The sequence below is a fragment of the Numenius arquata genome, chromosome 5 (genome assembly GCF_964106895.1).
Source record: "Numenius arquata chromosome 5, bNumArq3.hap1.1, whole genome shotgun sequence".
Classification (NCBI taxonomy): Eukaryota; Metazoa; Chordata; class Aves; order Charadriiformes; family Scolopacidae; genus Numenius; species Numenius arquata.
The window spans coordinates 55,421,902-55,438,663 of record NC_133580.1 but is presented as its reverse complement, the minus strand read 5'-3'; the positions used below and the strand labels follow the sequence as shown (position 1 = coordinate 55,438,663).

Below are 16,762 nucleotides of genomic sequence, written 5' to 3'. Positions count from 1 at the left end.
TCCATATGATCTGTTACTTCTCCAGTGAAGAACTGGTATTTTACAGCTCCTTTTCTTCTCTAAATCCTCTCAACTGCAAGGAATCAGGGTCTATCTTCATACTACTGAAAACTCAGCCAATAACTTTATAATCTCTTCTCTCAAAGCTTCCACATTTAAAACTTCAAATATAGCCATTTTTCATTATTTCAATTACTCATTATTTTTCTCCACACTGTTTTCTTCATTGTTTCTCTTTGTTTCTCAGGACACTACCTTCTCCAGTGACTTTGCAACTCAAAACTAGCTCAGAAATCCCTTGAATTTTCACAATGTTAATGTTAACCTACACTTGATCTAGAAAACATTTAAATTCAAGTGTAATGAAAAAAATCTAAGTCTGTTGCACATAAATTTGAAGTGAGAAAAAGTCACAAAGTCAACATTGCTACAGACATTTACTGTCCAGATTTTATCTAATGTCTTTTTCAGAGAGAAGCACCCAGCATTATTTTGGCTACTGATACATTCTTAAGGATCCTAGAACTGACCTGTTTTTTTTAAACATTCTTTTAGAAGATTATGATACATATGGAAAGGCTGCATGAAATTACTAAACATTTAATTGCTTTTTATTTTCTCATAGCAAAATGTATCAGAGGACCTATTTTATATAAATGCCTCTTTGCAGATTAATTCACATTAGCACAATTTCAGATCTAGCTTGGTGTTTGGGATTTCAGTTGAGTACTCTTTAAGGTATATACATACATCTCAAATCAGATCAAAGCCTATAATTCCAGTGGTTAACATTAAATTGCACTGCATAAGAATAGCAATCCAGCTGCCATTAATTCTGCTTTATAAACAGCTGGGGTGGAACAATTTAAGCTAGTGAGCAAACAGGATTGTAGAGGAAAGGGAAAAAAAACATGTAATTATACAACAAAAAAAAAATATGGGAACCACACAGCTTTGCCAACATTGTCTTTGCATCTAAAGCATCTGCCTTTCAGTTAGTTCACCATCCAGTTACCAACATTAAAAACTGCAATTCTTGGATTTCAAGCAAATTACAAATTTTCACAAAAAAAACCCCAAACCTATTGCATTTTTAACTTGAACAGCATAACTTTTTCAGTAACACTTGCTTTGGAAACAAAGACAACTCTGAAGTAGTTACAGTTAAACTTCTGATCAAAATAGAATAACAGTAATAGTAACCCAGAAAACATATTCACAAGGAAAGATGCGTTAGTGAACCACACAGCATTGCTTACCTTTCTTCTCTCTTCTACACTTTTACAATACTCTCAGTAGCTTAAGTCATGAACATCAGAAAGCAGTTGATACGTTTTTTGGTTTAAAAAAAAAAATAAATAAAACTCTGCAATACTTTTGTCCAGTGACTCTCAGACAATGAGATTATCTATTTTTCCTTCCTCTAAAATTTACAAATAGGATCAATTTACAAATTCACACTCTTCATGGGCACAAACAATAATGCGGCCAAGGCAGAAGTCTTACAAAAAATGTGAAGGAGAAAGGGTTTCTAAAAATCAAGACCTCAAATTTTGAAAGACTTTTTAATTACTTTTTAATAGATTGGTCATATTCATTTGGAATGAACCTAGTACTGGTTATTAAGCTCAGGTTGTAAAACCTCTTGTGATCTTAAATGTTATACTTGCCTCCACAATATTAAAACAGACTTTCTTTTTTTTTAAAAAACAGAATGGTCAGAGGTCAGTGCCCAAGATTCTTCTTCATGGAGAGAAAACTCAAAGACCAAACTGGCTGTTATGAAGCTTTCCAGTGGAAAAAGGAGTATTTTCCCAGTAAAACTTAATTTAAAACAGTAATGGGTAGACATATTTTTGGCCAGGCGCTAGCCCAAAAACAGAGTGAGCGTTGAACAAAATCAAACGTATTAGATTAATTTAGTCTAGAGGGAAAGGAATGCTTCCCTGTTCAGCAATTTCTCAAGTCTCTTGCCAATCCTAACATCCCCTGATGTCTTCATATTGCTTATGGTGCTTTTCTTTTGCGTAATCTAAAATCATGCAAAAGGATGAGTAGGTAACTGAAACTTAGCGGGATGCTGAAAAAGGTGGAAATAACAAGGCAACAGCAAAGGTAGTACAGCACAAAAGGAATAACAAACAAAAAAGCAGGAATCATTCCATTCCCACTGAAACCATAACCAGTTTCTTCATTCTCTAGTCTCATAGGCCTCATAAAACCACACACTCCTACCCATTATCAGTCTTACAGCAATTCAGGAGTTTGTAGCTGCCAGAAATCATCCTTAGTCATTCTGAGATTCAAAGCCACCTTCCATGATCTTCCTTTTCAGTGAATTTCAGGAACATCATCAGGGCTCCTACTAGTCAAGGAGATCCCCCAAAAAAGTCTCATAAGATGCTTCAGTAGAAATGTGTTCACATGAATCTTTTAAGAAACATAGGAAACGTGAAGTTCAGTACAGGAAATAATTTTAGAGGTGCATAGGGCCAGAGAAACCTTTAAGTACGTCTCAGTCAGAAGAGGTGGAATAGAACCAAAATTTCCCTGATTTGGTTCTCCTCTTCCCACGTAAAACAACCATTTTAAAGCCAGAGATTAAAAAACAAAAAATACAGCAATAGTGAAAGCATGAGTTCAGTAACTTAAGGATAAATTCCTTACAACATTTTAAAGCAAAACAAAAAACCTCATGCTATCCAGTAACATTTAATCAAATTAGGCGTTTTTAATTTTTTTCACCTATTCACACTTATATTGAACTTTAGAATGCTTTGTAGTAGTGTAAAGAATATTAATATTTTAAAAGTGCTTTTCCCAATTATTACAAAATTAACCACAATTCTAATTTGTGAGCTGAAAACATCATAATTAAAGGGACTACAACACTAAAGGGAAAACGAAGCTCAGAAAACGTGTTTACTCCCTTGTAACCTGAAGTCTGAAACTCCATACCTATTCCTATCCACAAGAGACATTTCCCAGGGCCAGTTCTGAAAGTGTAATTTTAAACAGATATGTTCACTAGCTCTTTCTCACATCTGCTCCTGTGTTCTATACAATTCACAAATGTTTTATCAGTGCAGCTATACAATCAGGAAAGAGTTTGTGCCCCTCTTACCCCCCACTGGCACTGTAAAGCATGTACATCACGCTGTGATTATCACTGTTTAGCTGCATAGCAGTTCTGCTAGAACAGAATTGCATCCAGGAACTCATGTCCTTTCCCCAGTGTGTAATGAAAGCTTCAAGGAAGATGGTACATAATATGGATGTGCATATATGAGTCCCTCACAAAAAACTCTGGTTTTGGTTACCTTTCCTCCCTCTTGTGTCTTCTGCACATTCCCACTCGTAGGATATATTACTCTTCAGTATTAATGTAAGAGACAAAAAAAAGAAAAAGCCCACCTTAATTAAAAAGCAATTTAAGGACTGCTCTTCCAAATGAAGCATTAGACTCAGCCACCAGGTTGTAAAAACACGAACACAATCCCATGTGGCCGCTTCATATACCTAATTCCATGACTGGAATGTGTCTGAGCATGCTGTGTAAAATCAGTTCTCACCACTTAAAAAAGGTCACAGGAAGCCAAGGACATAGAGCTTTCTAGAATGCAGCATCTAACCCATCGGAATAATGTTTTGGGATAGACAGTCTTACCTCTTCTCTTCACACAAAGCAAGAAGAGAGTCTGAATTTCTGAATATCATTTTCTTATGAAAGCAAATTAGTGCTCTAATATGCAAAAATATAGATTTTCCCTATTTCTGCAGTACGTAAAGCAGCACAGAGGTACATTTATCAATAATGACATCCCCTGACTATTTTCATTAAAGATTTAAGATGAGAACATAGTACTACTTCATCTTTATGAATTACTCTGAATAATGCTAAGTGCTTACAACTCACACTTGCAAATGATTTCAAGACTTTCATGAGCTTTTCTCATCAGTTTCAATAGCCTTCAATAACATTGAAAAACAAAATTAAAATGCAAAAGAGGTGTTGTCGCCTTAATGAGGAGACTAAATGCTGAAGCCATGTAGAAACATTTTAAATGTGTCTTGCAAACAAATTTGTTATTAATCAAAGAACAGAATGCCTATTTTCTAGTAAATAGACTTAAAAGGGAAAACAGATATTTTGTGTTGGAACATATTCTGGTATATATGGTATATTTCACAGTAGGTAAAATATTATTACTGTTTATCCACATATAGAACATCTTTAATCTTAAAGTGTAAACTTTTCTATGAGAATTTCATTAGCATATTTCCACAAAATAAGTATTTCAAACATTTAAATTTTTTTTGTAAAAAATTTTAAATATCCAAAAAAATCTAAGCCATATTACTATCATGGACAGCAATGCAGACACAAACTTGTTGCAGAGACCCTGAAGGAATTTCAACAGCATCCCCAGCAGTTGGAACCAAGATCCATAATGCATCTGCACTGGGTGCTGCTTATAAAGAAGCTTTTTTCTTGGTCCATCAGCAAAGAGATAATAGAATGGTGTAGGTTGGAAGGGACCTTAAAGATCATCAAGTTCCAACCCCCCTGCCATGGGCAGGGACACCTCCCACTAGACCAGGTTACTCAAAGTCCCATGCAGCCTGGCCTTGAACACTTCCAGGGATGGGGCCTCAAGAATTTCTCTGGGCAAAACCAGACTACATTCTCATGAAGCATGTAGTCTTCAGGGTAGCAGATAGAATTGACTGTTAGGTGGTTTTGGTGGGCAGTGTTTACAAATTAAGTCTTTCTGTTTGGGTAATTTCTATTTGTTTTTTTGAAAAGTGTGAATCACTTTGTATTTAAGATCACCTGAAATGTAATACATTATTGCAGGTCTGGAAAACAATGCTGCCTGTAGCAGTCGCTTCACCTTAAAAATACAGTAGCGTGTAACTAGTATATATACTAGTTTATTTTTTTTTATTTTCAGCACAAACAGTGTACAAAAGAATATGTGTGAAAGTTGTTGGCTTCACAATGCAAGAAAAGCAATAAAAAATAATTTCTCTTTCCACACCAAAACGTTCTGAAGTTCTGCATTCTAATCCCCAAAAAGTCTATGCCTGAGTGTCATACCAATGCAAAGGTTTTGTTTATAACAGTATGAAACAACTAATGAATCTCTACTGTCATCCACTTGAGCACCAGTTGGATATTTTTAATCAGGTGAAAAAAAAAAAACCATTTTTTCAAACAGATTTGGATAGTATAATGGACACTTGAATCAATCATCTAAGCAATACTTCCTCATGGAAGGACAATGCTTCTTGAAGACTGATTTGGAGTATAAGGTTCTGTTTTTCCCTGAAGTCAGCAAATGTTTTAGATACAACTCTGCTACTAACTCTTCTAGCGTAAGATCAATGACCTCCACTTTACCGAAATCCAGTTATCAACAAAAGACTCCAATGAGATTAGTCCTCTTAACAGCAACACGTGTGTGTGACAAAGGGAACAGTATGTAATTATACTGGATATTTGTCCCACACTTTTTTTTTAAATCTTCTTGCTTTGGTTTATAAAAGCCTAACAGTAGACAAAACAAGTAGAATGGAATAAAATTTGAATTACAGCTTCCTGGCAGAATGTTAGATTTGTGACCTAATAGTGGACACTATAATCACCAGTAACGACTATCCTTTGATGTAGGTTTAACACTACTTGTATTGAGAGGTCTGCTGGAGTGAATTTTTATAATAAAATTGTCTTATTCAAGTTAAAGTTAAAAATGTATAACACAAGTTTTTGACTAACGCTTAGACTACATCTCTATAAAAATAGATAACACTAATATAATAACATATGCAAGCCAGTCTTCTATAAAAAAGGAACCAGACTGAAGGTCCAGACTGTTTCCATTCTTTTGCTGCTGGAGGTCAGGAGGAACCGAAGTTGCTAGAATGTCATGTCTCCTTTTATTGTAATGCCACTGCAACATTTGGAAACAATGAAGAGACAAGAAGAAATGTGAGAAAGCTCTAACAGACTTCCAGCAGAAGTACAGCTCCAGAGCTGCACTCAATTAAACAGGAATATGCAAAGCCTCTGCAAAGGAGAAAGAACCATATTATGTTCTTCCTCTGTAATTTGGTAAATGATATAATACATGTTTAAATTTTAGTATGCAAATAATACCATAGGGTGTTGGGTTTGTTGGGTTTTTTTTGTTTTTAGGAACCAGTATCAACATATTCTTACCTTTTTATCTTCTTTAGACTTCCTAATACTGTGCGAAGGGCCAAATTTGTTCTGCATGCAAAACATCTTCTTAGACCATTCATTTTTATGAGATTTTATCTGGGGCTGACCAAAGCTGCCATCAACTCTGTATCTGTCAGCTGGAATCTTATTCATAGGCGGGGGAAGAGTTCCACAGTTAACACTTGACCAGCCATCAGTAGAATCAGTGTACGACTCCTGGTCGCTAGCATTTCCATGCTGCCATTCTTGTAAAACATGCACAGGCAACCACCTTTGATTGCCTATCCCTGCAGTGGTTTTCTTTGATGGGGGTACTGAATTTCGGGAGGAAACCAGTGGAACTTCAATTCGAGCAGAAGGACTTAAGTGTTTGCTTACATTCTGGGACTTATCATTCTGAATTACTTCTAAAGGAATATTTCCTTCTTGTTCATGACAGAAGCCATTCCAATGGGAAGCAGGCTGATTTTGTCCCCTTCCTACTGGATTTTCCCATATGCTGTTAGGAATGTGTTTACTTGGATTGCTCCCTAAATCAACCACCAGAACTCTATTATTCTTTTCTTCTTGGTTAAAATTTCCGATTCCACTATCGCTGTTACTGCTTGTACTATTATTCTGATGAGCATCTGCATCACCATCAAGAAAAGCCCTCGCACGCATTCCCTCAATCAATTCTCCCATATCCCTATACAGAACAGAAATAAACTGAAGAACAGGTAGAGATGATGTTGGAAACTCTAGACAGCCATTTGTGTCTGGATCTGCTGTACATTCCAGTCCAAAACGCCTTGCTATGCCCTGGTGAATTTTATGATGAAATAATTCAGGATCCACCATAAAAACATGGCAAGATGTCCTCAGAACCCCTTCATCTTCCTGAGCCAAGCTTGCATCATCATTTGTCTGCATTGTAACTAGTCCAAAGAATCTTCTATCGTCCGGGCAAACAGCACTGAACGCCAGTTTCTCTGCAGGATATTCTGCCACTACACCTGATTTGTCACTGCAGAGCTGAATACAGTCATGCATTATCTTCATCATCACCAGTGAATGGATTTTTTGTTCTGCCCGCAGACGTCTCATGCATCCACGAATAGCCTGCAAACTCTCATTTTCCAAATTCAAGGTTGTTGAAGGAAGTTCAATTGAGCCTAGGTAACCTACAATCATGGCAACATTTAAAATGCTTGCATCTAATCCAAAGTCTTCTGCACTCTCCAGTCCAATTCTAAAAACTGAATCATCATTCAGGACTTTGGACATTTCTTCCTTTGACAGTAGGTTTGGATTGCTTACACTTTCATTGCCAGTTTCAAATTTAATAGCAGCAGAATCTGAAAACGATCTTTGTTTTGGTGCAGAATTATCTGAGTTACCAGCACAGAGAGTAGGATTCTCAAAGATCATGTTGAAAATGCCACCAGACTGCATTTCTTCAACAACTTTCTCTGCTCTGTTTATACCCAGAGCTTTAGAGTCGGGTTTGGGTTTCAGCCACCCCTTCCCATCATAAAAACCAACTTCTTCATCACTTGAACATGAATCTCTATGACTAATCCCTTCAGCAATGACCATGTGCAGGACTCCAGAACATTTTCCTATAAGTTTCACCACATCTTCATGAGAGGCTTTTTTCACATTGATTTCATTAACTGCAAATATCTGATCTCCTGCTTTAAGTCCAACATAATCTGCAGGGCTTCCTTTCATAACACAACTAAGAACACAAGGAGCTTGTCCAGAAAGGGTAAACCCATAACCTGCTCTTCCTCTAGCAACTTCCACGCTTCTTATCCGAGGAGGAGCGTGCATGTTGAGTCGACGTTTCACTGTTTCCCCTGGCCTATACATTTTGGCTTTTTTTCCTGAAATAGGAAAACTTTTAACTAGTCCAGATTTTTGTCATGTTTCAAGAATATCACTCCATCTGATGAAGCTCTAAAGAAAGAAAAGAAGAAAAAAAAAAAAGGACATTTTAATTCTCAATCATATTTCACAGGTTTTAGTACTCAGTATTCCCTTTATTGTTCAGAAATAGTGCTAGTGAACTCTAACAAAAACTATTGCTAGGGAACTAACACAACACTCAAAACTATGAAAAGAACAGGTACCACTGTCTTAATTTTACTAATGAGAAAGCAGTAGCAAATGCAAGTACAGCAGCTGCCCAAAAGAGCAAAGTAACTGAATGACAAAGCAAAGAACAGAATCTAAGTCTCCTAATGTAAGTCAGACTTTTTACACTACAGCAGGTTACATCTTCCCCAACTCCACCATGTTACATACTATCCAGTTAACTTCTGGCTTACTGCACCATTGCAATACCACTACAATTTACAGCACAGTGAAAATCCTGGATGAAGCTCATCTATCCTTTCCCAGCAACATAAAAATTAGAGCTCAAATGTACATACTCAGCTATAGCCCACCCCCCTTTATACTCAATGTACAGAAACAAACACCAAATATATCCACCTAAGACAGGTTAGAGAAATTACCCCTAGAGTTGCCTTTATCTCTCCATTGACTGACTGTAAAGGCAGCTTAAAATAAGTACCTCAAACTTTAACTTTCACACACACATTTCAGTTACATATGCAACAATAAATGGAGATTCAATCATGTATTAGACCAAAGGGATCCAAAATCAGATTTACTGTTACACCAACCAATTAATCCACTCAAAAATAACTTGTCAGAAAGCAAACACTATAAAAAAAAGCATTTCAGTCAGTCATTCCAACATCCATGTGTTTTAGCTTAAATAAAAACTTCCAAAAAAAGAGAAAAAAGAAGGAACTCCACATGCTGCCAGTATTAATCTAGTCATGACTTTACAATTAAACTAAAGCAGATTTATATGTACAGCAAGAAATAGTAGATTTCAGTACATTTTTGGTGTTGACATTGAAGTCTGCATGTCTCAGGTAAATTCCATTGTTTAAGAGAGGTTTCCTCCACTAAGCAGATGAAACAGCATAAAAATGTTTTAACACAAAGAACATAAATGACAACTTGTTCAACTTTTGAAACTATCCCCTTGTTGCATGACATGAACTCTTGCTTCCACAGGCCTGGAGGATGACTGACTGAAATAACCGGAGGACTACAGCTACGATTTCAATAAACTCAGCCTGACCAAGTGAGAACTAATCTGAAAATAATTACTTCTCTGAGCTGGTCCACAGTCTTATTCATAACTCGGTCACACTGTAACATATTTACAGCATATAAGGTACTTAAAAGTAAGTATTGTGAAAGTGGGCAAAATGCAGGCAACGTTTTAGATAAATAGATGCACATTAAAAAAAAAAAAATATATATACACACACACAGAGACACACGTATCTAAAGTTTATCTTACCTAAAGTCTTAAATTAGCGGACTCCAACCCACTACATGGAAGAAAAATGACGAAGAAACCCTGACATTGCTCTCAGCTACAGAAATAACAAAAAAACCCACACTCAAAGTGTGATGCAATGCACAGCACACTACTTTCACAGTATTTCTGCCTGGGCCATGACTTCAAAAGTTCAACAACAAACAAAACAAAAAAACACCCAAAAACTAAAATACAATTTAAGATCAAAGTCTTAACTACTTAACTACATCCGAGCTGTTTGATTACCCAATTTAAAAAAAAAAAAAAACACTGCTGTTCCTTGAATCTTCTGCTAAATACTTAACTACAGGATGTGATACCCTTAACCCTTCCAAATCCTAAATAGGGCAGCCTTCAAGGCAGAAGACATTCACTTGGCATTACTTTTGGGTTTTGGCTTGTATTTTGAACAAAGGGACATCAGGTTTTTATGTCTCCATGGTGTAGCTGTGACTGTTCAACATAGTATGGTTTTTGCAAATTGTTTTAAGATAGCAATTATCTAGCTTCAATAACAACAGTTCTCCTATAATTTGAGAAAATAACTTAGCTTTAAGAAGTAATGAAACTTCACACTTAACCTCTGAATGGAAATCATAACATAAGAAATGTTTTGCAAACATTTAACCAAACTCACACATTGCTGTAAAAGACCCCGTCAACTTCCATCCAGTCTCGTGCCTTAAAGATATATTGACCTTTTAATTACGAGGCTAAAATTGTGAACCAAGAGATCACTGTGCATTCAGCTATCTCTAATTAGGTCTGGTACTTTCTGAGAATAATCATTAAACCTTTCAAGATACAGTTCTTCAACTAAAAAAAAAAATGAACCAACAAATGCCCAACAGTAAAAAAAAAACCTGCTATCTAGGAGCATGACACATGCTTCAGTTTGCCTTATAGTGAATATTTCTGTTCATGATTATCTGGAGAATAGTTTAATGTGTCCCTTGGGAGCCCTCCAAAACTGTGCTGCTAATCTGGTCAACATAAAGCACTGTAGTATCTAGCACCTTAAAAGCGTGCTACTAGTTTGCAAGAGGAAAGGAAACAATTAAAAGTATTAGACTATAAATAATCTGATCAAAAAAATATAGTAAAAAGCAGTAGTAACAAAAAAAAAAAAGATTCAATATTGTAACAATGAAGTGGCTGATAAGAAAAAAGAAACAGATTTAAAAAAAAAAAAACAACAGATTAGAAAAATCTATAAAAAAATACCCTATATGCAACTATAAAAATCACACGATGAAGTGTAGTTAGGCAGCTCTTGGGAAGAAACAAACCCCAGCACTGTCTTACCTCATGATTCCATATTTGCTATGAGAGGATTCCTTTTAACTCTATTCACAAGTCAATTTCTCTATTTGCCTTCCTAACCTATGGCCCTTACACACCAAGCATTTATTCCAGATGATAACCACTGATAAGGGAACATCATTCCAAAACCTGACCATTATAAAAACAAAACAGCAGGCTGCTAATACATTACTTTTCTCTAATGATGAAGTTCCAGAGGTGTGAAAACTTCCAGCTATTAATTTATTTGTGTGATTTTGTGAGTGTAAAGTTAGGAAGTAATCCAACATTAAAGGTTTTTTTGCTATTAATGTACATATATATTAAAAAAAAAAAAAAAAAACCAACCAAGAAAACCTGTGTTACATCACTGAAAAAGCCATCTCTTCCCTCCCTTAGTGGCTGAATATTGTTGTGCATTTTTTATGTCAACTACATCCATGACAAATAACAGCCCACTCAATTTGAGGAAACTTCAAGACAAGGGACAAATGTAGCCCTTCTGCAAGAACCCTCAGTTTCAAGTACGTTTTACTGCAACAATGCATGACAGGCAAGTGGAAAAATTACAAAAATAGTGTTTCTCATAACCAGAGAGATTACAACAGAGACTAGCTGAGCTACAAACTGTTAACAAACTAGTTCAAAACTAAATTACCAAATTATCTAAGTGCCTGAGTTTTATTTTAATTTCTTTGCAGATTTGAAATCTGGAGCTAAAAAGATATGTCACAAAAATGGCACAAACTTCCAGTTTCAAAGCAATCGTATGTCTGAAAATCCTTTTCCTGTAATAATTATAAACTGTGTAATGCACCCATCCAGTGAAACAAAGACATCAATTTAGTTGCACTGATACAAAGCTTTGCAGGTGTCTGCATATTTACTAAAACATGAAATTGTTAGTGAACTATATAACCTGTGATAATTGTCATGAGTAACCAAAGATAAAATTATCGAGCTGTTGATTTTCAGTACAAATTAAATACTGAATCTTACTGAGCCTACCAGTAATATACTACTGTAAATACTTCTAATAATTATAGCACTGAATTTTATTAATTTGATAGCATATCTACATTCAGTCATACACCGCAGGTCAGAAAAAAAAGGTTACACCACAGTACTACACACGGACAAGATTACTTTGACTTTCTGCTATCACTAATTATGGTAAAGTAAGTCTTAAAGAAAAAAGTCTGTACAATATAAAAAAAAATAGCGAGTACCAGTCAGATGATAGTCTAGTCATTTTATAGGAGGCCTATAAAAGCAGAATAATTTGTAATACACAGTAACTAAATCTTAATACAGTTTTGCGACATTTCAATATACTTATTAAAAACACTGAAAAGGATAGAATTCCTACTATCATATGAAAAACACTGCAATTATAAAATTAGTACTATGATTTCAGAAATCCGATCAAAATTTGTACCAACACAGCTGAGTAGTATGACACAGAACAAATCCAATTTAATAACTACAAAACATTTCACAGGACATTTCAGAAAGAAATGCTAACATACAAAAATTAAGAGTTGTTCAAGTATGTGAAATAATAAATTTTGCCCATATACATCTGCTTTGTCACAGAACTACAAAACAAAAATAAACATTTGAGTTTTCTGCCAGCATACATTCTGGTCTACCATTTCAATCAATTACTTTGGGGGCATAAACCACAAAAAATACCGGTTATGGCTGAATTGTACTTTATCCCACAAACACTGCATTTCTTTATGTAGTGCTTTTAAATATCCATGCTAGCTTTACATGTCACTTTCAAACCCTCTACTACAGAGAAAATAATACTTATTTGCTTACTTTCAAGGGAGAGAGGTGGTTTGTTTCCTGCCTCTGCTCTTGTTAACTCATAGCAACAAAAAGAGCAAACAGAAACAGGAGGCATACTCCTGTTATGGTCTATGTTAGACTATAACCTTAACAGTTACAGAGGGCAGTGAGGGAGCACGTGAAGTTTAAGACTACATTACCGACCACTGGTTAATGTTGAAAAGCCCTTGGAAATGAGCTGATACTCAGCACTACAGTACCCATGTTAGCGTGCTGCTATTTTTTCTTTTTTTTTGTAAAGCAGGTAACTGTTTGGCTTCATTTGGTTTTTCGATAGTAAGACTGTAAGAGGATAAAGCGTGCAAAGTGGAAGCATCCCTCACACGCATCTTTGCAACAGACTCTTAAGCATAGGTGCTACTCATTAAGGCAGAACTAACTTTCACAAATGATGCCACTACAAAGATCAAATGAAATTATAAAATTTGAATTCCACTCACTATTCAAATGCGGTGCATGGTTATAGACAAGTTACACGAGAAATATAACAGCACAACCTGTAGAAGACAGCTACCAGTTGTTTGAGAACTTGGGCGGGACAATATTTTAATAGAAAAATCTTATCAGCATTTCACGATTGGCAAAACCTACCACTATGTTTCCTGTATAAGCAGCAACTGCTTTGCCAGAAAACAATTAGGTGTACCTAGCACGATCATTCAAAAAACACTGACTTTAATTAGCAGCAGCAGGCTAAAAAATTGTTAATAAAAAACTCTTCTCACAGTGGAGCCACTGCATAAAGAACACAATTAGGACATTTGCTGTTTTGTCTGACAAGACTCATGCGACTAAGAGCAAAGTTTTCTAAAGCTATTGTATAAACAGTCATGCGTTTACAATTCAGATTTTTTGTTGTATTAAAGAACGTGAAGAGCTTTTGTTGGTAGTTCGGATTCCCCTCCCTCCCTCCCTCCCCCCTCCTTCTTTACTTGCAAATACGCTTCAAATCTGTTGGGACGCCGCGGAAAAAGGGCAGCATTTCAGCCCGGAGCAGCTCAGGAATAAAAGCGGTGGGGAACAGGGCTGGGGACGGTCGGCGCCGCCAGCCACAGGCGAGAGCGGGAGGGGCAGGTCCGGCTCCCGCCGCAAGGCTCTGGAAGAGCCGCTCCGAAAGTTACGCTGCCGGCTCCTCCGGCGGCACAGGGGGTCCCGGCTTTGCAGCCCACCTCCCGGGCAGGGCTCCGGCACCCGGGGGCTACCCGCGGAGGGCGAGCCGGCAGGCCGGTGGGCGGAGGGAGGGGCGGCGGGTCCGCACCGCCGCTCCCCGCCTCCGAGCAACGGTCCGCGGGGTTACACATTAACCGCCCCGCGGGGCCCGGGAGGGTGGAGCTGCGGGGAGGGGAGAAGCGGCACCTGAGCCCGCAGGGAGCGTTTGAAAAATCAAGCGGTAAAACGACGGGAGGGCGAGGAGGACCCGCGACCCCCCGTCCCCTCCCCTCAGCGCTGCCCCCCTCCTCTGCGCCCTCCGCCGCGCTCCCCTCCCCCCCGGTTCCCCTCACACCGCCCATCGGCTACTGCCCCCTCCTTCCCACCGCACCCCGAGCCGGGTCCCGGACCGGACGGCGGGGGCTCCCCAGCTCAGACCCACTCACCTCCGTCCCCCCCCGGACTCCGGCTTACTCTACTGAGGCACCCGGTCACCGAGGAGACGGGCGCCGGGCTCCGCCACACGACGCGGCGGCCACTGGCTGCGCGGAGCTGTCAGTCACCGCGCTCAACCCGGCAGGGGTGGCGGTCGGGTTCCCGGACAGAGAAAGGGGAGAGACAATACCCCGCCACAAAGAACTACAACTCCCGGCGTGCCTTGCGAGCGGCCCGCTCCCTGCGGCCGTGGGCAGCGGGCCGCGCGGGGCATGCCGGGCAGCGTAGTTCTTTCTTCTTTCCCCAGCCCCCTCGCCGCCAGCGGGGAGGGGAGTGCGCAGGCGTGGGCCCCAGCTGAGGGGGCGCGAGGCTGAGGCGGGAGGGAGAATCGGCCCCGCGGCCGATACCGGGGCGGGGGAGGAGTTAAGCGGTCGGTATTGCACAGTAGCGACAACTTGTTCGGTCCCTTCGGAGCCGGCAGGAGAAAATGGAGTCAGTTCCTCATATAAACAGCCCAACGACGTTAGCTGGTAGGGGAAAGACTCGTTGGAATAACTTGGAGCTCTGAAGTGGCGCTGAGGAGAAGGGGCAGGTTGGTCAGGGAGGACAGGCTGGGAGGCATTCAGAGGTGCATCAAACAGGTATGCCATGCCTTTGAAGCCCAGGAAGAAAGTAAGACAGACCTTACAAGGTAAAGGTAAAAGTGGAAGGGAGCAGGGTGGCAATAGGATCAACCATGAAGCCATCCGATGAGGGTGAGGAGGTAGGTGAGGCATTTTGTAGTAATTAAGCATCCAAAGGGCAAGAGCAGAGTACGTGTAAAGGGAAGTTTTGCCACTCAGGTGGAGCAGGGTGGAGGCAAGAAGTTCTCAAAATACATTGGGGACAGTTCTTTATTTCAAAGGGGAAATACTAGAAAACTTTATTTTGAATAGGAGAAAGAGGAGGAGGGGAAGATGGTGGTACACATAAAAGTGAACATCAGTTAAGAGATTCCCAAGGAATATAAGGTCCAGAACAAGAGAAGAATTAATCAAATGTATTTGACTTTCCTACAGAACCTGAAAATATATTGTGGTCTTCAATTGTGGACAAGGACTGGTGGAAATCCTTTGTACGTAGGGGATTTCTTCATTTTGCTCTATGCACTGGAGCATGAAATGGAACTGAACCTAGCAGGCACAAGGTGTAGGAGAATGCTTACCTTTAATTTTTTATTTCAATCTCCAGAGAAGGATATGTGTCCCACATCTCACTGCTGCTATTAGATCTGTAAGAAAACTTTTAAATTTCAAAACTGTGGCTTGATGATTTAACTTCAGGAATTATTTTAGGTTTTATCCAGTCTAGGAATTTTTTCCTAATATCTCCTTCCCTTTCTGAAATGTTTGCCGTATACTAGAGCCTTCAGGAAAAATAAAAACACAGGCCAAAAGAAAAAGCTCTTTGGAAAAATAGAGGCTCTTCCATCTCACTCCTGGCTCCGCCTTCGCACTCTGCATTTTTTTTCTTTGACAATCCATCCCAAGTAGATTTCTACTAATATGAAACATTTCAGATCAACTTAGAGTCCAGTTTTGTTCTCTCTCTCACCAGGTTTTATGGGAAAAGCTTCTGAAGAGGAAAATAACCAGATAAAATACACATAATTTCTTTTCCTCATCCTCTCAGGAGATATCTTGGCAGATCAGTGTAAAATTACAAGATGATAGACGTCCTAACTTCTCGAGATATACTGTGTCCTATAAAAGTAATTATCGAACCTTTAGGGAGGCTAAAAATTCCAAACATAAGAACATTGACTGGTTGATTTTAAACAACACACGATTGATTCTTTCAGGTGTGGTACAATAATTTAAAAAAAAATAGAGATCTAAATTTGCACGAAGAAGTGATAGTTCTTTGTCCCTTTGACTGGGGAGATGTCACAGGGACAGGAATGGCACTCCACAAAGAAAAGATGGTTTTTTGGGTGCCATTCCTTAATAGCCCAATTATTTCCAGCTTCTATATGAGAGGTCAAGATGTTACGTCTTTTGCCACTATTTTTGTTGCTTGTGCTACCTCAGCAGAGCTAGCATTGACTTGTACTACCTCCTTGCCTACAGAAGGGAAGATTGGTCAGTCACGTATTTCAAACAGTCTGACCTTGTAAACGGCTGTAACAGAAGAAAATCTCTGAAAGTGGCAAGTAAAGGGGAATTGTAACTATTCACAGAGGTATCTGCAGGTCTCCTATTGAGCCTTTATGAAGCTAATACAAAGAAATTATGCTTTGTTTTCTTTTGAAGAGGAGGGATGCTAGGAAGTGGCATCAGCATCTATTAACTATAAAATAATTACTCCATGGCAATGTCAGATTACCTCTTCCACAGATACTGAACCTGTCCTATTTGTGACAGCCA

The 16,762-nt window shown here is 38.7% G+C and overlaps 1 protein-coding gene across 4 annotated transcripts in view; it reads right to left on the bottom strand.

Annotated features, from left to right (window-relative positions):
* RGS12 (regulator of G protein signaling 12) overlaps positions 1-14,415 on the bottom strand; it is a 90,955-nt gene extending 76,540 nt beyond the window's left edge. For 2 of the 4 annotated variants that reach the window (XM_074147371.1, XM_074147373.1), the window contains exon 1: positions 6,224-8,147. In XM_074147371.1, the coding sequence (XP_074003472.1) occupies positions 6,224-8,080 (1,857 nt within the window). In that variant the 5' untranslated portion in view covers positions 8,081-8,147. Of the gene's footprint in view, positions 1-6,223; positions 8,168-14,368 lie in introns of those variants that run through there. The other 2 variants (XM_074147372.1, XM_074147370.1) reach the window with 2 other exon arrangements.
* Between the last annotated feature and the right edge of the window lie 2,347 nt (positions 14,416-16,762).